We start from the raw sequence: 26,047 nt of genomic DNA, 5'->3' as shown, positions 1-26,047 counted from the left end.
TGGACGTACATTATTTTTTCAACCCTTACTATACAATCTTATAAACTAGGCATATTTATCTCTGTTTTTAGTGATAAGGAAATGGGAAGGTTAAATGCTTTGCCCAAGGTCTCACAAAGTTAGGGAAATATTCAAACCTAGGCCTCTGTCTCATGATTCAGCCATTTCCATCACACCGCATTGATTCTCAAAAACCTCAGAGTTCATTACATAATTTTTCAATTGAAAAATACAATGCCTTGTAGTACACCAGAGCAGGCAAAATAATCTTTTTCTTCCTGTCTCTATGCTCACCCAAGATGCATTTGAGGTCAAGGGGAGGGAAACTGGTCTTCTATTCCCACTGGCTCTCATTATAAACTCTACTTTTGAAACTGTGGGCACAACTCAAACCCAGTAGAAGACTGTGGCAAACAGGCAGCACCACTGTGTGTTCTCTCATACAAGAGGGTGTTCTGTATCTCAGACCAGTGTGTAGTTTAGAGCGAAGCTCAAATAAGAAAACAACAAACAATGAACAGAACCCGCCTTTAGTTTATCAGTCACTCCCTAAGCTGAACTGTGAAGCCCAAAGGCACTGTGAGCCTAAGCCACAAACAAATTCAGGGTCTCCACATCGGGGTTCCAGATTCTTATCTGTCACAAGTGAGTTACCAAGTCTAATCACCAGTCCCTTTATCCTCAATTGCTCAATTCACATGGCCCATTTACCTTCTTGCCTCCAATGTATCCTCCAGAAGCACCAAAACTCTTTGTGAATGTTCCCATCATAACGTCCACATCCTCAGGATCCAGGCCAAAGTAATCTACCACCCCTCGACCTGTAGGTCCCAGAGCCCCAATGCTGTGAGCTTCATCTAGATACAAGTATGCCTTGTATTTCTTCTTAAGAGCAATCACTTCAGGAAGGCGAACAATAGATCCCTCCATGCTGGCAAGACAGGAGAAAATACATACAGAGACTTCTTAACTCAAAATTAGGGGCTGGTCTGTCAACTTACTGTTATTATTAATTTTTTCAGTTTATTGCTTTTTTAAAATAGTTTGACAACTCTGCCTGTGATTTTATTTTATTTTTTTTTAATTTTTTTCAACGTTTTTTATTTATTTTTGGGACAGAGAGAGACAGTGCACGAACGGGGGAGGGGCAGAGAGAGAGGGAGACACAGAATTGGAAACAGGCTCCAGGCTCCGAGCCATCAGCCCAGAGCCTGACGCGGGGCTCGAACTCACGGACCGCGAGATCGTGACCTGGCTGAAGTCGGACGCTTAACCGACTGCGCCACCCAGGTGCCCCATCTGCCTGTGATTTTAAACTAGCAAAGTTAGGTGATGCCATGGCCAGGCAGATGTCTAGGGGAAAGGAGAGTGGATCTTTTAAAACAAGCATCAGAACAGAACTGATCTTAATTTACCACAGAGGGATAAAGGTCACCAGATTCTTCCAATGCTTGTAATTACAGGCAACATTAGATTTTGTGTTATGTTGCATGTGTAATTAAAATAACAGAATAAAATGAAATAAAAGAATTAAAAAAAAAATAGGACGTAAGAAAGTAAGTGCGAGGACTGCAAATAAACCAGAATAAAATCTTTCTTCAAATGAAATGATGTATGATTTGTTTTGACATATTAGAAAATATATTCCAATTCTTGGCCCTCTGTATAAATTCCCTCTATAAACAGCAGAAAAAGAAAGGACCCCAACAGAGGGGTGATCTGGAGACTATGAAGCACAACAGAAAGAATAAAGAAAAGCCAGAGAAAAAGACTTCTGTTCTAGTGCAAACTCTGCTTCCAGGTTTGTTTGGTTTTTTTAACGTTTATTTATTTTTGAGACAGAGAGAGACAGAGCATGAACGGGGGAGGGCCAGAGAGAGAGGGAGACACGGAATCTGAAGCAGGCTCCAGGCTCTGAGCTGTCAGCACAGAGCCCGACGCGGGGCTGGAACTCGCAGCGCGAGATCATGACCTGAGCCGAAGTCGGCCGCTTAACCGACTGAGCCACCCAGGCGCCCCTGCTTCCAGGTATTTTAACAAATCATAAACATTGTTTCCTTAGTTTCCAGAGGGGTCTAGATTACCATTCCCTTCTGCTTAAAAATTCTGTAACTTCATGGAGCCAAATCAGAAAAGATAAGAATAGGAAAGTAGGATTACCTATATATTCCCTCCACAAGGATTAGAATTTTCTTCCAGGGCCTTCGAGTCCGAGGCTGACCATAAACAATGGCATCTTTCAGCAGCTTCTCTAGGCTTTGCATATCTACATCACACAAAAAAGAATTTCAGCACAAAGTACCTTCCTCTTTCTGAACTTTATTTCAGAAATGCAAATACACGTTTCTTATTCAGGAAGGGTGTCTCAAATAGCAAAGGACATTAACTTATGGAATCAGAACTGAGCCGAAAAAGACAAAATGGGTGAGCTACTGCTAGCTTGAATGACAATCTGAAATGTAATAAATGTTCAAAACCACAAAAACTCCACCAAATAACTGTGGCATAGGTGATTCAGAGTTGGTTAGCATGCTTGTGAAATGGCTCATGTTTCATGTTAAATACCTGACCATTCAGTTAGCTTTTTTTTTTTTTGTATTCGTAGAATCAACTGTATCTTTAATCCTAGTGAGTCATTCAGAAATACACACATAAAAGACTGAGCAAGAAAGTGCAAATAAACTATTAAAAATACATGCACCTCTTAAAAAGCAAATAGGAGGGAAAATTCATGCGCATGCTCCATTTCCTTTCACCCAGGATACACTCAATAACTGCTTGTTAAACAGCTTTAACTTAGTAGTGTGCTAAAAATACGCCAGTGGCATCCATGAGACTATGTGGTAAGAAAGCTTGGCAATTAGTTAGCCTTTTGTTTGACTTGATCAGCTGTCTGTACATTATCTAGCTCTCATGGCTCTGTTGGTCCTTAAGGATGGTTAACAGGCCCAGAAACAGCTGGGCTGGTACTACCATTAATGAGGATCATAATTTTCCTGTTAATGATAAATGCTCTGGGGACACCTGGGTGCCTTGGTCAGCTGAGCATCCGACTCTTGGTTTGTGCTCAGGTCATGATCCCAGGGTCAGGGGTTCGAGCCCCATGTCAGGCATCAGTCTCCACGCTGTGTGTGGAACCCACTTAAGATTCTCTCCCCCACCACAAGCCCTCCCCTGCCTCTCTCGGGGCACCTGGGTGGCTCAGTTGGTTAAGTGGCCGACTTCAGCTCAGGTCATGATCTCACTGTTCATGGATTCAAGGCCCACATTGGGTTCTGTGCTGACAGCTCAAAGCCTGGAGCCTGCTTCGGATTCTGTGTCTCCCTCTCTCTGCTCCTCCCCTGCTTGCACTCTGTCTCTCTCTCTCAGAAATAAATACACATTGAAAAAATTTATTTAGAAAAAGTTGAAAGCCAAATAAAAGGAGAATCTTGTATTTTGTACCAAAAGGCTTCCTTTAGCCTCTATTTCTATTCTAATGAGGAAGAGAATAACTTTTTAAAGTTTATTTATTTTTTTGAGAGAGAGAAAGAGAGAGACAGAGACAGAGAAAGAGAGAGAGAGAGTCCCAGGTAGACTCCACTCTGTCAGCACAGAGCCTGATTAGGGGCTCGAACTCACAAACTATTGATCATGACCTGAGCCAAACCCAAGAGGCAGTCGCTTAACCAACTGAGCCACCCAGGTGCCCCAAGAATAACTTTTAAAAGACTGGACCAGAAGGACATTTTAAATGTCGCAACATGCTTCATTTAGATTTTCTATTATTAATGTAACTAATGGTACCACTGCCACTAACCCAAAAAATATTAAACACTAAAGTCTGAAGTGGATTCCACATCAAACTCACTGTTGTGTTTGAAGATTCGAATGGTTGCTCCCGAGAGTCTGGCTCCTAGAACCAGAGATGCATGGTTTAGTTCGTCACTCAAAATCAGGCAACCCTGCAAAACCACAAGCACAGGAAGGTAAGAAGCTGGGAGGAAAGATGTAGTTACACAAATTATAAAACGCTAAAATCATGAATAATGCTATCTTATTAAGGAAAGCTTGTACAACAGCAAAACTATCAATTTCAAGAAGAAGAAAAGTATACATATTTTTGTTTTGCAAAATTAACTTAGAAGTAGATGCAGAATTCCAGCCTTTTCATTTCTTCAGTCCTGTGACTGACTTAAATATTCAGGTATACAACAACAAGCTTTTATTTACATCCAAACTCTGAATTTCTCTTCTGCAAGTCTTCAAATCCTTTACTTGCCACTCTTGCATTCCACTGTACCTTAAAAGGATCCTCCTCCTTTCCCTCCATACAATTTTATTTTCTTCTCTTTTCAGCTCATTTTTTTTTTCCTGACAAAATCTGCAATATGATTTGTTATTTACCTTTTTACGTATTTTTTTTAAGAGTTTATTTATTTATTTATTTATTTTTTAAACGTTTATTTATTTTTGAGACAGAGAGAGACACAGCATGAACGGGGGAAGGGCAGAGAGAGAAGGAGACACAGAATCGGAAGCAGGCTCCAGGCTCTGGGCCATCAGCCCAGAGCATGACGCGGGGCTCGAACTCACGGACCGCGAGATCGTGACCTGAGCTGAAGTCGGACGCTTAACCGACTGAGCCACCCAGGAGCCCTAAGAGTTTATTTTTAAGTAATCTCTGTACCCAACGTGGGGCTCGTTACAGCTCCAAGATCAAGAGTTGCATGCTCCACGACTGAGCCAGCCAGGAGCCCCTTACCTCCTTTTTAGACATTCTTATTCACCATTTCTGTGTATCAATCTACCATGAACTATCATCCTTAGTTCAAAAATAAAATAAAATTAAATGTCAGCAGTTAACAGCTAAGTACTTAATAGGTTCCTGGCATTATGTTAAGGCTTTTAAAGGCATTATTACTTTTAATCCTCATTAAAAAAATCTCTGAGGCAGGTACTATTATTATCCCCACTTTACATATGAGGAAATTCCCTTTCAGAGAAGTTAACAAACCTTGCCCAAGGTCACAAGCATGCTAAGTGATTCATTACAAAGCTTCTGCTACCAGAACACATGCTCTTATTCTACAGTATACGGTTTCCCCCTTCCTTGAAGCTGAATAATCAACAACCTCACATAGAATTTAGTATCAGACTCAAAGAAATATTAAAACTGTATTGGTTCCTGCCTTTAATAGATTAAATGATACTTAATAACATTTCAACTAAAATACTTGATTTGAGAGATAAATCTTTAAGGTAAGACCTTCCGTGTCTGTATATAAGATCTCTAATTCTACATGATTAGAGTTTCTGAACATACAGGGAAGAATAGAACAAGATTATTTAACTCTTTACTGTGAAAAATTCTGAGAAATTCCAAGTAAGAATCTCAAGATTTATACTGCTAAAATGCAGGACAGGAATGTATTATAATCAACGTGATGAAGTCAAAGAACCATACATTTAGGTCTTTCAAAGAATGTGTCCACAGTATCTAAGTTGTTGAATTTACTGGCATAAAGTTCTTAAAATGTCCTTATTATCCTTTTAATGTCTATGGGATGTGTAGTGATGTGCCCTCTGTCATTCCTGCCACTGGCAATTTGTGTCTTCTTTTTATCCTCACCAGTCTGGCTAGAGAGTTATCAATTTTATTCATTTTCTCAAAGAACCATCTTTGGTTTCACACATTTTTCCCATTGTCTCTTTTCTAAATCATTGATTTCTGAATTTACCTTTATTTTATCTTTCCTCTGTTTGGACTCTTTGGGACTCTTTAATTTGCTCTTCTTTTTCAAAGTCCTTATTTAGATGGCTGATTCAAAATGTGGCTTTTTTTTAATATAAAATTTATTGTCAAATTGGTTTCCATAAAAATTTTTCTTTTTTGGGGTGGCTGGGTGGCTCAGTTGGTTAAGCATCTGACTTTGGCTCAGGTCATGATCTTGCAGTTCGTGAGCTTGAGCCCCACATCGGGCTCCGTGCTGACAGCTCAGAGCCTGGAGCCTGCTTCAGACTCTGTGTCTCCCTCTCTCTCTGCCTCTCCCCTCCTCATTCTCTGTCTCTCTCTCCTTCAAAAAAAATGTTTTTCTTTTTTTTTTAATGTTTATTTTTTTTCATTTTGAAGGGAGGGGTGATAGGGACTGAGAGAGAAGGAGAGAGAAAAATCCCAAGCAGGCTCCAAGCTGTCAGCATGGAACACAGGGCTCCATCTCATGAACCATGAGATCACAACCTGAGCTGAAATCAAGAGTCGGACGCTTAACCAAATGAGCTACCCAGGCACCCCAAAACTTTTCTTTTATTAATACAAGCACTTAACACTATATATTCCCTGAGAATTGCTTTAGCTTTGTCTCACAAATTATAATATGCTTCACTTCCATTTCATTCAAATTATTTTCTATGTTTCCTTTCTGCTTTGACTCATGAGTTATCTGGAAGTATGGTTTTTCAAATATTTGAGCATTTTCCAGGTATCTCTGTGTTACTGATTTTTCTTTCTTTTTTTTTTTTTTATTTGTTTTTGAGAGAGAGAGCAGGCACGTACGAGTTGGGGAGGGGCAGAGGGAGACACAGAATCTGAAGCAGACTCCAGGCTCTGAGCTGTTAACATGGAGCCCAATGTGGGGCTCAAACTCATAAACCGTGATATCATGACCTGAGCCAAAGTCTGACACTTACGGATGCCACCCAGGTGCCCCTTATGTTACTGATTTCTAATTTAATTGCATTAGAATCAGAGAACATACTTTGAATAATTTAAATTTTTAAAATTTTGTTAAGGCTTGTTTAATGGCCCTGAAAATGGCCTATCTTGGTAAATGTTTGCTGTTATTGGGTAAAATGTTTCATAAATGTCAATTAGGTCAAGTTGGTTGGTAATGTTTTTCAAGTGTTCTCTAACCTTGCTGATTTTGTGCCTAGTTCTATCAATTATTCAGAGAAAGATATGGAGATCTCTAGTAACAATTATATATTTGTCTATTTCTCCTTTCATCAATTTTTGCTTCATGTACTTTGAAGCTCTACTTAGGTACCGATATATTTTAAATTGTTATCTTTTTAATGAATTAACTCCTGTATCATTATACAATGTTCCACTTTACCCCGAGAAATATTCCTTGCTCTGAAATCTTTGTTTATATTAATATAGTCACTCTAATTTTCTTTTCAAATTATTGTTTGCTTGCTGTATCTCCTTTCATCCTTTTACTTTTAACCTGTGTCTTTAAAGTAGGTTTTTGGTAGAAACCTACTTAATTTTATCTAATCTGACAAGCTCTTTTTTATTTTTGAAAAAATAATTTTTTTAGGTTTATTTATTTTGAGAGAGAGAGCACGTGTGGGGGGAAGGGGCAGAGAGAAGGAAAGAGAGAGAAACCCAAGCCGGCTCTGCACCATCAGTGCACAGCCCAACGTGGGGCTTGATCTCATGAATAGTGAGATCATGACCTGAGCCAAAGTCAGATGCTTAAATGACTGAGCCACCCAGATGCCCCCAACCTCTCTTTTCTAATTGGAATATATAAGCCATTTATATTTAATATAGTATCATATAATATCAATATAATTGGGTTTAAACCTCCTCCCTTGGTATTTGTTCTCTATTTGTTCCATGTGTTCCTTGAAACCATACATTATAGGGGCGCCTGGGTGGCTCAGTCAGTTAAGTGTCCGACTTCGGCTCAGGTCATGATCTTGCGGTCCGTGAGTTTGAGCCCCGCGTCGGGCTCTGTGCTGACGGCTCAGAGCCTGGAGCCTGTTTCAGATTCTGTGTCTCCCTCTCCCTCTGACCCTCCCCCGTTCATGCTCTGTCTCTCCCTGTCTCAAAAATAAATAAACGTTAAAAAAAAAATTAAAAAGAAAAAAAAAGAAACCATACATTATATAACTGAAAAGGACTTTACAGTTAACCTAGTCCAAGGACCTCATTTTACAAGGCAAAATCTGAGGCTCAGAAAGTCTGTGACGGGGTGCCTGGCTGGCTCAGTCAGAAGAGCAGGCAATTCTAGTGTCTCCCTCCCTCTCTCCCACTCACACTGTCTCTCTCAAAAAATAAATAAACATTAAAAAAAAAAAAAAAGAAGAGCAGGCCAATTCTTGACTTTGGGAGGTCATGGGTTTGAGCCCCAGGTTTGGGTGTAGAGATATCTTAAATAAATAAAACTTAAAAGAAAAAAAAAAAAAAAAAAAGGAAGGCTGTGACATGCTCACAGTCATAGAGCTAAATTTGAATATACAAAAAAATAAATAAATTTGAATATATAAGCAACCAAACAAAAACCCAAGTCTTTCAACTCAGTAATCTACCAATTTTTCAATATACAATTCCTAAATATCAATATTAAAAAACCTGGGGCACCTGGCTGGCTCAGTCAGTGGAGCATACAATTCTTGATCTCAGGGTTGTGAGTTCAAGCCCCACACTGAGTGTGGAGCCTACTTAAAATAAAATTTAAAAAATAAATAAAATTCCTTAAGGGCCCTTTCAAGTGGACAGTGTCAGTCTGCTAAAATGTGATTTACAAAGTCTCTTATCTCTTCTCTCCTTAACTGCCCCCTTACAAACTCTACCCACAAGGGAGCAAAAAATACACAGTTCTTAAATTATTATTTTTATTAGTACTACTACTTTTAACCTTCATTATTACTTTTTTTAAGTTTATTTACTTATCTTGAGAGACAGAGAGAGAGTGCAAGCACAGGAGGGCAGAGAGGGAGAAAGAGAACCCCAAGGAGGCTCAACACTGTCAGTGCAGAGCCCGATGAAGGCTTGATCTCATGAACTGTGAGATCATGACCTGAGCCGAAATCAAGAGTTAGCCACTTAACTGACTGAGCCACCCAGGTGCTTTAAACTTTCACTATTATTAACTTATATTCTTACTTTTAACCTATAGTATTACCTTCACTTTACATATATACCTATAATTTGCCTATATTATCTCTGAGCAACACGCATTATAAGAACAAGTATTAGGGTACCTATGTATTTTCAAATTTTTCTACTTAGGAAAAACCACCTGTTAAACAACCTTCCAAATTAAACATTGTTTCTTTCAAAATTTTAGCATTTTATGAGGTTTTTATCAGAATCCCTTTCAAAACCACATGAATGACGAAGGCAAGAGTCCTCTAATGGAAGAGTAAAGAATCATGAGTTCTAGCAAGAAAGCTTCCACTAAGTCTCCATGTGATATTGTTATTCAAAAATTTGTGATAGATATATCTTTCAGCAGACCAGGTTTGGTATGAAGTTTACAACAGCCTTTGGCTTGTTCTGAATGCTTTACAACATACAAGAGAGTTTTCATAAATGACAAGTCTTACTTTGCCAACAAGAGCAGGAATGTTCATTGAATTTGTTGCAAATCCCATGCCATATGCCATAGCAGCTTCTACTCCCAAGAAACTTGCCACAAGCTTCTCTAGTTCTTCATGCTTGTCCAGGTTTCCTGTGTGAAGAACTTAGTGAAGTTAACACTGCCAAATCCTGAATTTAAGAGTTACTCATTACTTTATAAAAAGAAATCACAGTCTTCACGTTACAACCTTTTCAGACTAAGCTCTATGGAAGAGTAGTATGAAGAGAAATGGCTAACGAAAGACATCGTGGTCGATACCACTTCAGATCTGAATACCTTCAGATTCAGCACCTGTGATGGAATTTCTGTAAAGAAGATTGCCAACAATTTCTCCCATTCCTGCTGACACATGATAGTTCTAAGTCTAGGCCTTGAGAGGCCTGGCAACATCCGCTTTTATACTTTTGAAGTCAGCTGCCACACAAAACAGTCTAACTAGCTTGTAAAGAAAAGCCACGGGGAGCAGGAGGGCCTCTGGAGGATAAGTGACTATGGAAGAGGAATGCAGGGCTCAGCCAGCCCTTGACTGATCCCACTACCCAACTGAGGTATCAGACATGTAAGTGAAACCACCCTGGATACTCTATCCTCAGCCATAATGCCCCACCCAACACCACATGGAGCTAAGGTAAATATCAAGGCTTCTCCAAATGGCAGAATTATAAGCAAATAAATGTGTCTGTTTTAAGTTGCTAGGTTTTAGAATGATTTGTTATGTAGCAAAAGACAAGTTAAAAAACATCCTCCCTCACTTTGTATTGTGATTTTATGTCAATAATCAAATCTGTAAGGACCGAACAAGACTGATCAATGCAGAAAAGATGATGAAAAAAAGACTGCTGAACTGAGATGCTACAAGTCCTCAAAGCTTTAAGCAAGTCATTTAACCTCCCTGGGCTTCAGTTTCATATCTGCTAAATACTAATAATAATATTTGCTCTATCTACCTCATGACATTGTTGTGAGGATCAAAAGAGAGAAAAGGCTCAAGAAATTTATAAACTACAAAGTGTCATAAAGATGTAAGGTCTGATTACCATATATCGTCATTGCACCATGCTTCCTAAACTATGTCATTACGGACCTGAGTACAAATGACCCAGCTAAACTTGCCAATCTTTAGACCTATGAGAAATAATGATGAATTACTGTTTTAATCTACTAAGTTTGAGGGTGATTCATAGTAATAAATATCCAGAAGTTGCCTTTTAACCTTTATAGTTATCAGTTCTCTGGAACAAAACAGAAGAATTTGAAATCGTCCTATGAACAAAAATGAAATTTATTTATATAAATATATTCACCTTTACATTTTGTAAAGGTACAATAACAAAAAGTTAACATTTACTGAATATTTACCAAGTCACAAAATGCTTTATATGAATTAATTCTTCAATAGCCCTATAAGGTAGTAATTATTCTTACCCCCACTTACCAGCATGGAAACAGATTAAATAACCCTCATATGCCCACAGGGTCAGGCCTAGGAAACAGCACTCTTAACCACTACCATTTGTAAAAGCCAACAAAGTGAACATTAAAGCTGTAAATGAGTCAAATACTTATGGAACTTTTCTAGAGATATTTTGTATTATAATATAATGGAAAAGATAAATATGTCTCAACATGTGTTGAACCCATTAAAATCATCCGTTATTTCAGAAACTATGGCAAAGTATGTATTTGGATGCTTACTATTCTAGCTCTGTATCAGCATTATTGCCTCCGGAGTAGCACAATTAAGAACATTAGCTGGCCAAACAGAGCCTGCACTTACCAATTTCCTGCCGAGTGCTGCACACTCCAACTCCATACTCCTCTAGGACTTTGGCAGCTGCTTCTTGACATGATCCAGTATTCCGTGCAAATCCAAGATAGTTGTAGGAACCCATGTTTATAACACCTTTAATTATATTCCCTGTGTACCTGTATTTCAATACCATAAAAGTTCATGAAACTCATGAGCAAATCAAATATGTACACGTAATAATAAACACACTGATGATATAAAAGGAAGCACCATATACAGAAAATAGGGAGAATATGGCCTAGTAGAAAGGAAGCTCAAACTCACTAAGAAACTAAAATTAAGCAAATGAAAGTTAAAACAAAATAGTAATTTTCACGTATAGATAATGATAAAGATTTAAAAACTGACCATAGCCAGTGTTGGCCAGGACAGTCTCACATACTGTAGATAAGAATATCAGTCAGTAATTTTTTTCTTTTTTTGGAGGGCAGTTTGGCAGGACTTCTCCATTAAAAGAAGTACATACTCTTTGACTCAGCAATTTCCACACAGATACGAAAGGATAGCTGCATAAAGATCCTTTCAGAGTCACTGCACAATTTATCTACCATGCCCCTTCTCCAGGCACACAGACCAGTGACATTCCATATGATGGAAGCTCAATCAGCCTGGGCCCACCAGTGAGAATAACATGGTTCAGAGGCTCCACCAACCTAAGGTGCACGGGAAGTGTGGACAAGAAACTGCTGCTGTTTGAACTCTGAAATTTTGGGGTTTTTAACAAAGGATGGTGCAGCCCAACCTGCCATACACTATATACATCTATACTATACGATGCTAAGTAGCCACTGCTAACATTAAGCTGGCTGTGGATACAGACAAGCAGGATATTACCAACATGTTAGCAAGAAAAAAGCAAGGTATAAAATGATTTCTACAGTACGGTCCCCATTTTTATAAATCAAAAATTACCTGTACGTAACCCCAGTGGATTCACCACATACATACCCCACAGAAAACATCTGGAGGAATCATACACAACAAACTGGTAACAGTGGTCACCTCTGGGGAGTGAAGATTTGTGGGGAAGTGGATTTGCAGAAGGGATAGTGGTTAGTTGTCATGGGGGAATGTTTCATTTATCTGTATTATCTTTTTCTTTTTTTAATAGTAACAATGCAAACGATGCAATACTTGTGAGATCTAAACAATAAAGTTTTATGAATATGAAAAGTTTTCTAAACTATTCAGCCTATTTAAGTAAAAGCATTGCATATATCCTGGAACCATTCGAGAAATCAAAATATCTAGAAGTATATTCAGACACTTGATTCTTGTAAGTGGCATAACAGAAAGGACAGTTTTTCTTTGGCTTCTTGTTTTTCTTTTCAATTAGTCAAACTTTGTTTTCAGTTATAATCCAACACAGTATCAAATGTAACAGAAAAATATAATTTAAAAATCTGGATAACGATGAACTATATGCAAGGAAACTAATTATGTTGTGCTGTACTCTCAGCTTTGACTCTTGTTTTAACAGAATACTCAATTTGCAATAGAATAAATTCTGAAGTGAAGAAATTCCTTTTTGTTGCTGTCAAGAGATAATTTCCCAACTGAGACTCACTTGAAGGACCAGTTATAATCATGAGACTGCCTCTCCATGATGTCCACCCTGGCTCCAGGCACACTACAGATCGGTCGATTCCAGTTGTCTCTAATCCTCATGTAGAGGTTTCTTGTATAGAAGTTTTCGAAATCCTGATACAATGACACAAAGTCCTGCCAACAAATGGTGAAATACCATGAATTTAACTAAATTGCTTTAGAAAATTTTTACAACTTCCCTTTTCATGTTGTAAGAGCACTTAAGAATGAGAGGTCAATTATATTGAATTCGCTGATAAGGAAAACAATCACAAAGGCATCAATTCTCTATGTTAAAAACAACTTTAAAACTTTAAAACAACTCTGGGGCACCTGGTTGGCTTAGTAGAGCATGAGACTGTCGACTTCAGGGTTGCAATTTGAGTCCCATGTACGTGTGGAGATTACTTTAAAAAAAGGGGGGGGGGGGACAACTCTTTTTTTTTTTAGTTTTTTTATTTGAGAGAGACAGAGAGAGTGGGGAAGGGCAGAGAGAAACAGGAAGAGAGAGACAATCCCAAGCAAGCTCCGCACTGCTAGCACAGAGCCCCACACGGGCTCGAACTCACGAAACCGTGAGATCATGACCTGAGCTGAAACCAAGAGTCCCATGCTAAACCACTAAGCCACCCAGGCGCCTCAAGGTAAAACAACTCTTAATCAGGTAAAAACCACTTGGCTTTGATGGCTAACCTATATGAAATTGTTGTAAATAATCATCTGACTGCATGAACGTAGAGTCAAAGAACTTAACTTAATAAAGTAGGTCTTGGGGCACCTGGGCGGCTCAGTCGAGTTTGGCTCAGGTCATGATCTCACGGTTCAGTTCAAGCCCCGCGTCGGGCTCTGTGCTGACAGCTCAGAGCCTGGAGCCTGCTTCTGATTCTGTCTCTGTCTCTCTCTTTCTCTCAAATATAAATAAAAACATTAAAAAAAAATTTTTTTTTAATAAAAACACTGTAATTTTAAGGGCACCTGGGAGGCTTGGTTGGTTAAGCATTCAAAACTCTTGGTTTTGGCTCAGGTCATGATCTCATTGTTCACGGATTTGAACCCCTTGTCTGGCTCTGTGCTGACAGCGTGAAGCCTGTTTGGGATTCTCTCTCTCTGCCCCTCCCCTACTCATGCTCTCTCTCGGTCTCTCAAAATAAATTAAACTTAAAAAAAAAAAACCACTGTAATTTCAGTTTTAAACAAAAAATAATAATTCTGAAATTAAAATTCCATCCTCTGCATATTTTTTTTTAAATTTTTTTTTTCAACGTTTATTTTTGGGACAGAGAGAGACAGAGCATGAATGGGGGAGGGGCAGAGAGAGAGGGAGACACAGAATCGGAAACAGGCTCCAGGCTCTGAGCCATCAGCCCAGAGCCCGACGCGGGGCTCGAACTCACGGACCGCGAGATCGTGACCTGGCTGAAGTCGGACGCTTAACCGACTGCGCCACCCAGGCGCCCCCCTCTGCATATTTTTAAAATCAAAGTGAAATATATCCAAAGAAAAATGATAAGCAAGAAAGACTAAAAGTTTGCTTATATGGAAAGATACCTATCTCAGGTTTCTTTCCTTGGATGGGAGTTTGAAAAAAAGATTCTCGTGATGAATTCCCATGATGAGGGACTTAAAGCCCTCCCTTCTTCCCTGAAATAAGATGCACTAAAAATTAAGTCTATAAAAAAATAGTCTGGGTGGAGCTAAAATGAATGCATAATGTTATGACTGATGTGATATGACCACATGATCAGACCACATTAGAGCAACTGGACTCCTGAAGATAAGGGGTAATCCAAATAAAAAGAAAACTATACTACAGTTAGCAAACTGTTGAACTTCTAGCCCCGAGATCTGGACTTGGTGTCAATCTAAATTAATCTGTTAAATAAGCTAATTAGAAACATGCAAAGCTTAAGCCTTATTGTGTAAGATTTTTATTGCTAAAAAAGACTCTTCATAAAATTTTATAATTAACCTTCTATGACATTGGACTATAAAGTAACTAATAAGTAAGCCTCACAGTAGATAAAATCTTAAATAAAGCTGAGCAGAGTCAGAAAGTACTCTCTGGTATGTGCAGTACCCGATACCATCTCTTTCACAATTGCCCTAACATTTACATTTCCTTGAGAAAATATCCATAAATAATGTGTCTATCATAATTGGAAATTTACTACTTAAATAATGTATCCTTTTTGATAGTCTCTTCTTCCAACAAGAATACTAAGTGAATGAAAACTGGAACAAAGACATCCAAATTCTAATTTGGGACTTTCCCTTGGCTGTCATTCACCATGCATTTATTTCCCAAAGTAGGATTGGGGGAACGGGGGAGCTGTTTCCAATCTTTGTCCATTCACATCAAATAGGGTAAACAGTACAAACTCTTCTTGATCTCATTTCTTTAAACCCTTTCTAAATACTGCACATTAATGTTAAAAGTATTAACTCAAACACCTGAGAGAAATACTCCATCACAGACAAATTTTTATTAGAAGAAAGAGCACTATTTTTGTTTTACTATATAAACATCAGAAAACGCTTAAGACAGTCTGGTCCCATTTATTGGAAAGGTTACCAAACCCAAAACGGTTGCAGGCTCAAGTGAAGTAAAGCTCTGGGCAGCCAGGGTGTGGCTGGGAGGGCAGAGACTGTCAAGATCAAGGAGCTCACCACTCCTCATTGTTCCGATGAGACAACACCTCAGTCCCTGAGACAGGAACAGACTTACACAGAGTGACAGGAAAGTTGCCACAGTGAGGGATGTTAGAGACCAAAAGCTGGTGGGACAGAACGGCAGAAGAGAAGGACTCCTGGCCAGGGTAGAAGCTTGACTACAGTTAGAAGGTTCGGTGAAAAGAACTGAAAGGCCGCTAACCAAACTCCCTGCAGCTTAGCAATGAAGCAAGAATGGGGATGGAACAGGGTAACTATTCAGGGTTCCAGTTTAGGCAACAAGAGTGTCTGTTCCCAAAAATATCTCCTACAGTTTAAATATTCTAAGACAGGGTTAAAATAGATGACTTATCCCTTCCTTCCTTCCTTCCTTCCTTCCTTCCTTCCTTCCTTCCTTCCTTCCTTCCTTCCTTCCTTCCAATGCCTTTTGCTGAATACTTCTGCCAGACTCAGGATATATTAAAAAACAAGACAGTTCTCTCCACAAACTACAATACCCCCACTACTCCTACCCTCCCCCTCCCCCAGCCTGTCCCCCATCCCCACTCCACATCCTCACTCTCCTCTTCCTCCTCCTTCTTAATTTAGTCACTGTGAAATGACTTTAGTCAGGCCAACCTAATACTTGTTTGCTCAGTCACTGAACAAACGTTTACTGAGCTGTCCTTTCCAGGCACTAAGGTAGGCATTAGGAATAAAAATGAGTAAGACACAACCTTTACACTCCTAAGGATCTCTTAGTGGAGCGGAGTGGCACACAAATGAAGTTATAATACAATATAACAAGTACTCTAAAGGGATACTTGCTCAGACAAAAAATACTTAACTGGCAGGTGAGTGGCAATGGTAAAGTACAAACAGCCTTCATGCGCTGTTTGAACTTGATGTTCATGAGTTTGAGCCTCAAGTCGGGCTCTGTGCTTGGAGCCTGGAGCCTGCTTCAGATTCTGCGTCTCCCTCTCTCTGTTCCTCCCCCACTCGTGCTGTCTCTCTCTCTCTCAAAAATAAATAAAACATTAAAATAATAATAATAATAAAATTAAATTTTAAAAAGCTACACTGTTGCTCCAAACAAAAAGCCCAAAAGGTGACAGGGAAACTTTTGCAAACCTACTAATGTCACTAGTGCAAAAGGATAAGGTGGTAATCTACTACAAAACTCTTTGAAAAGGTTTATCTGGGATACAGCTTGGTACTAGTGAGAAATCCCTAGAGTAAATACAAATAGATGACTTCTATACAGTGGAAGATGATTCAGCAATAAAAAGAAATGAATTACTGAAGCATACTACAACATGGATGACCCTCAAAAAACATTACGCCAAGTAAAAGAAGGCAGACACAAATAATCACACATTGTATGATCCCATTCATATGAAACATCTAGAAACAGAAAGTAGATCAGTGGTTGCCTAGGGTGATAAGGGGGAGTAATAAGTGACTGCTAACAGCTATGGGGTTTCTTTTTCAGATGATAAAAATGTTCTAAAACTAGATTATGGTGCTGGCTGCACACTTCTGAAAATACATTTGACCCTTGAACAATAGGGGTTTGAACTTTGCAGGTCCATCTACATGCAGATTTTTTTCTAATAAATACAGTACAGTATTATAAATGTATTTTCTCTTCCTTATAATTTTCTTAATATTTTTTCTCTAGCTTACTTTACTGTAAGAATACAGTATATAAGGGGCACCTGGCTGGCTCAGTTGGTGGAGCAGGTAATCTTGGTCTCAGGGTTGTAAATTCAAGCCCCACCTTGGGTGTAGAGATTACTTAAAAAAGAAAATAAAAGGTGGGGGTGCCTGGGTGGCTCAGTCAGTTGAGTGTCCCAGTCACTTGAATGTCCGTCCGACTGTTGGATTTGGCTCAGGTCATCATCTCATGGTTCTTGAGTTCAAGCCTGCATTGGGCTCTGCACTGCCGCTTGGCATCCTCTTTCTTTTCTCTTGCTCTCTGCCCCTCCCCTGCTGGTACTCTGTCTCAAAATAAATAAATAAACTTAAAAAAAAAAAAAGAATACAGTATGATACATATAACTTACAAAATATGTGTTAATCGACTGTTTATGTTATCAGCAAAACTTCAGGTCAACTGAAGAGTATTAGTTAAGTTTTGGGGGAGTCAAAAGTATACATAAATTTTCAACTGCATGTGGAGGGTGTCGGCACCCCTAACCTCCACATTTTTCAAGGGTCAACTGTAATGCTAAAATTAACTGAATTATATGTTTTAAACAGGTGACCTTTATGGTATATAAATTTTATCTCAATGAGGCTATTTAAAAAAAAATAGATGACTGCTGTCCGGGGGTCCACACACACCACAAAACAATGGAAAGTAGAGCTCTTTGTAAGTCCACAGAACGAAAAAAGACAAACCAACTGATAATCCCTCAGCTTAATACATCAAGCAACTATATGACATTAATAGTTTCCAAAGATACTGCTACAATGGCAACCATCAGAATATTCTTAGTAAACTACTTTTTGAGGAAGGTCAAGAATAAAATACTTCCAGGAATTTCTATTAATCTATTTCAAATAATTTTCTTCTTTTGTATCTTGAAAATTAAACATATCAGGATGTGGATAAATAATGTCCTTTCCCAATATCCTATCCTTCCCATTTTTGAATATTTGATCATAAACAAACCGTAGAGGCAAAATATTAAGTTTGGTAAGTTGTATGGGAACTACCTACCATGATTTGATCCTTAAATTTCTTAGGTATTTCTTGTCTAGATACTGGAATGTTTTAAATTCAACCTTTTGCTATATCTAATCACATACATGTTTCTAGAGGACTAGTAGCTTCATCTCACATAAAAAAGAAACAGACTACAGACTGGGAAAAACAACATTCTCCTCCAAAATAACACTAATAGGAGAGGATCAAGCAGTAAAGAATTCAAAGAATTTTTTTTTTTTTTTTTTTTTTTTTACAATTTACATAGAATAGAACATAGTCATGCTAACTCATTAGTTGGGGCCATGGGATTCAGTTCTACCCAAAGCAACATATAAAGAACTAGCATAAATAGTTAAAATGGACTCTCTTTTATAATGGAATGGGGAAGAAAGTAAGGAGGCAGTTACAAACACCATTCACTCAGTGAAATGAGGAAGTGGCAACATTAGATTTGCATTTTATGATCCCAAGCACTTTCCCTCACTTCTTCCAATGTAACACTTAAAACTCTGCATATCCCTCTCACTACATCTAATCCAGTATCAGAAAATAAACATGCTCTACCATAGGGCTGAATGATCTTCCTTTCCCTCTAAAAGCTAAACTTTGATAAGAAAATGGCAGAATTCGGGGCGCCTGGGTGGCTCAGTCGGTTAAGTGTCCGACTTCAGCTCAGGTCATGATCTCACGGTTCGTGAGTTAGAGCCCCACCTTGGGTTCTGTGCTGACAGCTCGGGGCCTGGAGCCTGCTTCGGATTCTGTGTCTCCCTCTCTCTGCTCCTCCCCTGCTCACACTGTCTTTCTCTCAAAAATAAATAAAGATTAAAAAAAGAAAGAAAGAAAAGAAAATGGCAGAATTCAACTGTTTTAACTGTTAATGTTATCTACTGTGAAAATCCTATTGAAAGAATTCAAACAAATTAGTACAGTCCTCTAAACCGTAAAAGCAAATGTCCCCCCTCTGTCCCACATATTTCCTATTACTTCCTCCTACAATTATTTCCTGATTAATTCAATGCTAGTCAGCTATTTTTTTGTTCTACATCTGCATACAATTCAGACACTATTTACGTGTATAGTGCTTTGCAAAGACCCGTTAAATCTGAAGAGTTTATGTTTCCTCAACAGAATTAGAAACTACTTAATAAAATCTATGTGTTCTGACTCCTTAACACAAAGGTCAAGTACACACAGGCAGCCCCAATACTCAAGAGTCAATTCACCCTCTGGAAACACAGAACAAGTTCGAAACGTGATGTACTCTTTTACAAAGTAATTCTGATGCAACCCCATTCATTCTTTATCACACCATGACACAACACCAGCTATGCAAACTCTCCGGCCACTCCCCTGCTCAAAAACTGCCCAGACTCCTCACTGCCCAGAAAGTTCTTAGCTTGACATTCAAACCACAATCTCTCATACAGCCAAAACCCAGCTGCTCCCAAACATTCCTCATACCCTTGCCCACCCCATCCCCTCAGCCTGGAATACTCTCCACATCAAAACCAGTACCCCCACACCCACCTCTACATGTTAGTTAGTAGGTCTCTGAAGTATGTCCACACTAGGAGAGGTCCCTGTAGACAAAGATTTTTGAATGTGGCTATGTGAAGCAAACGTTAGCTCCCATCAGTGACAACCACCATCAACTCAGTCTAATAGGAAGATACTGGCCCATAAATAAGTAACAGCAATACCATACAACGAGTTTTGCCTACTGGACCAAACTTCTGAGTGCAGGGCTTTGCTTGCATTAGGTATTCAAGAAATACCTTCTTGATGAAGTGAACTGTAGGCCTTTCAGCGCAGTGAAGGATGGCCAACTTGTGGTTCTGGTGCTGGGGAGGATGCAGAATGACTGACATGAGAGAGAAGACAGCCTGGGTTCTGGGTTCTCCCAGGACCAGAATCCTCAATTCCATACAGACTGGTTTTGGCTTTCTAGCAGCTGATGACGTCCCTTCTTTGCCCACATTTCTGGATGCCCCCGTCCCTCCCCCCACGGGACCACCATCCATGCCCAGTGTCTAATGGCTCCTCTCTCAGTGGTGACCTTGCTGCCACCACATCCGCCTCTCTCCTCTAAAACCCCACAAAAGTGAGAAGTATGATGGACCAAAAAAATCTAATTTCTGAAGCCCTTCTATAATCTATCTCTAATCTAAATCTAATCTATCTACCTAATCTATCTCTAATCTAAATATTCCTTGGGTTAGAGGACAACCTCTGCATACTTCACATGCCAAGAACAAACAAGTTTGTTTTTAGAAATACCAGGCATTTTTCACCTTAATTTGGCTGATTTTTGAGAATCGGCAATACATGCATACTGTACAGAACTCTAGAGGTGCAAAGGAGTATAGAGAGAAAAGTGAAGTGAGGTCTTTCCTCCCAGAGACCACCATTATTATCTTTGTTTACAATTACTCAAACAAGATTGTTTTTCTACCATGAACAGAGCTCAACCACATTCTGTTTACAGACTTGTTTGGGGAGAGGAGCTGATCTGTGAGCCAAACATCTATGTACAATGTGTCTATGAGAAAACACATCATGAGTTCTCCAGAACTTCATCTTCTCAGACGAATGGAGCCACAACTTGGGATACAGCACAGTACCACGAACAGAAAGAACATGGCTTCTGGCACTTCACAGACCTGTGTCTGTGTACCAGCTCTGACACGAAGTGTCTTAGGAAATGTTATTTTAACTTGTGAATTTTAGCTTTCTCATCCATCAAACAGGAATAAATTCTTGTGATGACTAAATTAGAAATATCTTAAAGACCTTGATTTCTCCATGCCTTAACCTTGTTTTCCACTTCCTTTGTGAAATGCTTTCATTTAACTTCATCTGGAATATTTTTATTTTAACGTGTCCCCAGATCTCTAAAGAAATAATGAGTGAAAATACCAAGATCTCTATAAAAGGCTTCCATTTATAGAATCAAAGACTCTTAACAATTACCTGTTGTTCTTTTCTTTCTGTTGCATGATGACACTTTTCAATTCTCCAATGCCTCAAGAAATCTCGGAGATATCCAAAGAGAGTGAGTACACCATACCCCACATAAGTAAGCACAGCGACCAGCATCGGTGTTTCTTCAAAAGCTTCATTAAACGGTTTTTTGTAAAGTCCTCCATTTTGTGTAACATGATGGACCTAAAAGGGAGTTTAAAAATGTTTATTTCAATCCCAGTAAGAAAAAGATTAAGTTCTAAGTCCTTACAGACTTGCATAACTTCAGAATTCTCTACTAGTAAAAATAAATCCACTAAGATCTAAGCAGGGCATAATTTTTTTCAACAGAAATATTGTAAGTTATATATACTTTAGATAAACAGCAAACAAAGAAAAACAAAGAGAGAAGGAAGTGCCCAAGAACAATGCTTAATGCTTATTTCTATCATTATTTGATTTTATGAAATAGATCCTAAAATGCTATGGTTGGAGCATGTATAATTTCCTTTGTTCTAATAAAGCAAATTAAAAAATAAATCAACAAAGAAAAAGCCTGTCCTGAAAAATAGTATATTAACTTACAAATGAAGCAGTCAAAGTAGATCAGTCCTAGAATAAACTATTTATAGTGTTTTACTGCTGTATAGTCTTAAAGCCACCAGCCATAGTATTCCAAATAATGACCAGTACTAGGTTCCTATGGGAAACACGTGGTTTATTAACAGCCTTTGTTGTGGTAACACAAATAAATTATGCACAAAAGTAAAATGCTTACATAAGAGTGGTCCAGCACTGTACAGAAGTAGAAAGTGAAATGCAACACAAGGGAAAAACAGTTAAGAATGGTCAGCAACTGTCATGAAATCATTCTGACCCCTTCATCTTCAACTAAGTACCCATTTCCACTCTAAGATTATCCCTGGTTTAATCCTTTGGGACACTTGAATTTTAATATAAAATACCAAGCTACTGTACTTTTGATCTCATGCCTCAAAGCTTTTTACTTTTTGGTCAATCTTTTTTTTTTTTTTTAATTTTCTTTTAATGTTTGTTTATTTTTGAGACAGACAGAGACAGCGTATGAGCAGGGAAGGGGCACAAAAGAGGGAGACACAGAATCTGAAGCAGGCTCCAGGCTCTGAGCTGTCAGCACAGAGCCTGACGTGGGGCTTGAACCATGAACCGTGAGATCATGACCTGAGCCGAAGTCAGACACTTAACCGGCTGAGCCACCCAGGCACCCCACTTTTTGGTCAATCTTAATGGAAATCTTGTTTTATAGAAAAATCTCATCGGAGGAGTTTGTGTGTTAACCTTTTTTTTTTTTTAAGTTTATTTATTTTGACAGAGAGAGAACGCTTGAGCTCACAAACCAAACCGTAAGATCATGACCCAAGCTGAAATCAAGAGTCGTACACTAAACTGCCTGAGCCACCCAGGCACCCCTGTGTGTTAACTTTAATCTTAACTATGAAACAGCCAATTACAGTGAGGATGGTCATTCACAATTTATCAGTCACACATTTTCCATTGAGCACTGTACTAGAGTTATGAAAAGTCCCAAAGGAATAAAAGATTCTTTCTTGGCCTCTCAGGCAACTTGATCCAGGGGTTAAATATATTTTAGAATATTTCATACCGATAATATTAATTTGGGGAAGCTATCTGAATGCTGCAAGCTAGAACAGCTGGAAAATAAAAACTCGTTCTTAACAAAGGAACAGCATTCAAATAGGCATGATACTTAGAATCTGATGGTACTGCTTCCATTTGATGGCCTAAAGAAACTTGTGAAAACTAATTGTAAAACTGATATAGATCTTCATCAATCTCTTCCCCAAAGGGGTAGAAGTTTGTGTGGATGTTTACTACTGAAAGTTTTATGCAGGAGCAAGGCTGCAATGTGTTTAGAATAGAATAGCTAGAAATGAGCCAATAACTGAAGACAGGAGATTGTTTAAAAATTAACAATATAACATATAAACAAGTTACTAAACTGGGCAAAGCAGGGGCACCTGGGTGGCTTAGTCAGCTGAGTGTCCTACTCTTGGTTTCAGCTCAGGTCCTCTTCTCAAAGTTGTGAGATGGAGCCCCACACTGGGCTCAGAGGTGATAGCTCAGAGCCTACTTGGGAGTTTTTTCTCTCCCTCTCTCTCTGCCCCTTCCCCATTCACACGTTCTCTCTCTCTCTCAAGATAAATAAACATTTTTAAAAACCTGGACAGGAGCACCTGGGTGGCTCAGTCAGTTAAGCGTCCAACTAGGTTTCAGCTCAGGTCATGATCTCACGGTTCCATGAGTTCAAGCCTCGCATGGAGCTCTGCACTGACAGTGCAGGGCCTGCTTGGGATTCTGTCTCCCTCTCTCCCTCTCATGTTGTCTCTGTCTCTCTCAAAATAAATAAACTTAAAACTTTTTTAAGCTGGACAAATCAAAAACACAACAAAAATAAAATAATATTCTGATCATCTCTTTTAAAAACTGCATCTAGGGCACCTGGGTGGCTCAGTTGGTTAAGCGTCTGACTTCAGCTCAGGTCATGATCTCACAGTTCACGAGTTCAAGCTCTGCATCAGGCTCTCTGCTGTCAGCACAGAGTCTGCTTCGGGTCCTCTGTCCCTCTCTTTCTCTCTGCCCCTGCCTGGCTTGTGCTCTCTCTCTCTCTCTCTCAAAAATAAATAAACATTTAAAAAAATAAATAAGTAAATAAATAAAATATAAAAAATAAAAAACTATATCTAAAAGAACACTGTGTTTAATACCAGTACCCAACTCTTAACTCTGAAATTGTTTAAACTATTTCCTCGCAATAGAACATACTAGTAAAAAGACAATTTTCAGAGCTCCTAAGTAACAAATGTGTGGCAGGTGTGTATGTCAGGAATGCTGTGAGTGTATCTCTTTAAAAGATATCTGCCTTGATTTGAGACACACCCAAACCAGCACTACCCACAGTGTATTCATACTGTTGGCTGGACTGTCTAGGAAGTAGTAAGTTAAATCATTAGTTTGATTTTAAATATTGTAATTATAATCACAGTGTCACTTTAATTGCATTTTAAGGAACTGAGATTCAACTAAGTAACTCTTGGAAAACAGCCTCAGTCAAATCACTGGGGGTCACTCTGGGGATGCCTAGGTGGCTCAGTCAGTTGAGTGTTCAACTTCAGCTCAGGTCATGATCTTAAAGTTTGTGAGCCCCTCATGGGCCTCGCTGCTGTCAGCGCGGACCCCGCTTGGGATCCTCTGTCTCCACCCCACCTCTGCCCCGCTCCCACTCTCTCAAAAAAAAAAAAAAAAAAAAAAAAAAGTTAAAAAAAAAAATACAGGTCACTCTGATCATTCAGGATCAGAATGTACAGGCCAACTGGTATGCAAACCTCTGATAAAGGTGACAAAGTCTTAGAACTCAGAAGAAAATCAATTCAACTACTGATGCTAAATTTTCTTGACATGATTCAAATAAAAATGACAGTATTACTATCTTATACATGTGTAATGTTCCATAAAGGAAAGCACCAGGTTTATTTTGCTCATTATTAAACATCTAGCACTCAGGATAGTATTTATTAAGAGCTAACAAATAGTAAGTACTAAGCAATGTTTCCTTTTATTACTATTAGTATTACAGAAAGCGGTACCTTACAAGTGTTTGTTGAATGAATGAAAATACACATTATGCTCTTTGCTCTTTCAACAATAAGTACCCTGTAATAGAAGGGTTTAAACAAGTTACAGTGATTGCACAATTAACATTAGGACATTTCTCGAAACGACATCTAATACCTTTTAGTCTCAACTAGACTGGAGATCAAATCCATGCTAAAGAAAACATGGGCTACAAACTTTTCCAGTGTATTTTAGTCTCTGGATTCACCAGGCAAGAGGACTCTTAAAAGGCTTTCATTCATTCTAATGAGAATTACACTGTCGACAAGGCAATCAAGAAAAATACTAGCTTATCACTACCTCCAGGTTAAAAAAAGTTACTAGTCTGCTCACATTAAGCAGACAAGGTTGTGACAGTGTTAGTACTATTAATCAAGGGAAGATTTAAGTACTACAACGACTACTAAGATGTTTGCCTGAACAGTAACATCTTTTTCCAAGAAAATGCAAAAGAAAAAAAGGCAAAAGAAGAAAAATTTTTTCCAGTCGAGATTATAAGCATATCATCATAAAACACATTACAGGACAAGGGGAGGGTGGGAAAATCAAACTAATAAGCCATACTATTCACATGCCTGTAGGCTGTCAGCCATATTTATTAAACTGCTGCCACTCCTAACCAAAGCAATAGTGGAAAGGAATAATCAAGATAAACCATAAACATAATATGTATGCACTAAAATCATCTGGAAGGAGACACAAGAAATTGGAGTGGGAAGAGAGCATACTTCCTACTCATAACCCTCTGAACCGATGTGATTTTTTTTTTTTAACAAAGAGTACACATTACTGAATTTTTATGTATCATTTTGTTTTAAAAATGTTTACACCAGGGGCACCTGGGTGGTTCAGTCAGTTAGGCATCCGACTTTGGCTCAGGTCATGATCTCCCGGTCTGTGAGTTCGAGCCCCACGTCAGGCTCTGTGCTGACAGCTCAGAGCCTGGAGCCTGCTTTGGATTCAGTGTCTGCCTGCCTCTCTGCCCCTCCCCTGTTCGTGCTCTGTGTGTGTGTCTCTCTCTCTCCCTCAAAAATAAATAAACATTAAAATTAAAAAAAAAAGTTTACACTGAATTTTTCTCACTGATTTTATGCACTATTAATAAAAACAGAATTAATAAAAGCAACATATGCCTTTCATCATAACCTTGGGTCTCTATAGCATCTCTAGAGAATTCTCATCTTCTTGCTGGCTCTCAGACCGCAAATGCTGATGAGTATACACAAATCCACATGTCAGTTCCAAACTTTCCCCAGTACTCCAAATTTACACTTCCACCCACCACCAAGTTCCACTTGGACA

General features: G+C 38.8%; 1 protein-coding gene across 2 annotated transcripts in view; it reads right to left on the bottom strand.

Moving 5' to 3' along the window:
* Positions 1 to 26,047, bottom strand: part of SPTLC2 (serine palmitoyltransferase long chain base subunit 2) — a 110,960-nt gene that overhangs the window by 61,336 nt on the left and 23,577 nt on the right. For both annotated transcript variants that reach the window (XM_086709146.1, XM_086709147.1), the window contains exons 2-8: positions 21,083 to 21,277; positions 12,731 to 12,885; positions 11,131 to 11,279; positions 9,319 to 9,443; positions 3,851 to 3,944; positions 2,161 to 2,266; positions 712 to 931 (exon numbers count right to left, since the gene is read on the bottom strand). In XM_086709146.1, coding sequence (XP_086565272.1) covers positions 712 to 931; positions 2,161 to 2,266; positions 3,851 to 3,944; positions 9,319 to 9,443; positions 11,131 to 11,279; positions 12,731 to 12,885; positions 21,083 to 21,277 — 1,044 coding nt within the window. The remainder of the gene's footprint in view (positions 1 to 711; positions 932 to 2,160; positions 2,267 to 3,850; positions 3,945 to 9,318; positions 9,444 to 11,130; positions 11,280 to 12,730; positions 12,886 to 21,082; positions 21,278 to 26,047) is intronic.

This window comes from Puma concolor, chromosome B3 (assembly GCF_028749965.1).
Source record: "Puma concolor isolate L17-30 chromosome B3, mPumCon1.1.hap2, whole genome shotgun sequence".
Classification (NCBI taxonomy): Eukaryota; Metazoa; Chordata; class Mammalia; order Carnivora; family Felidae; genus Puma; species Puma concolor.
Note: the sequence above shows the minus strand (reverse complement) of the source record. Positions and strands in the feature narration are given on the sequence as shown.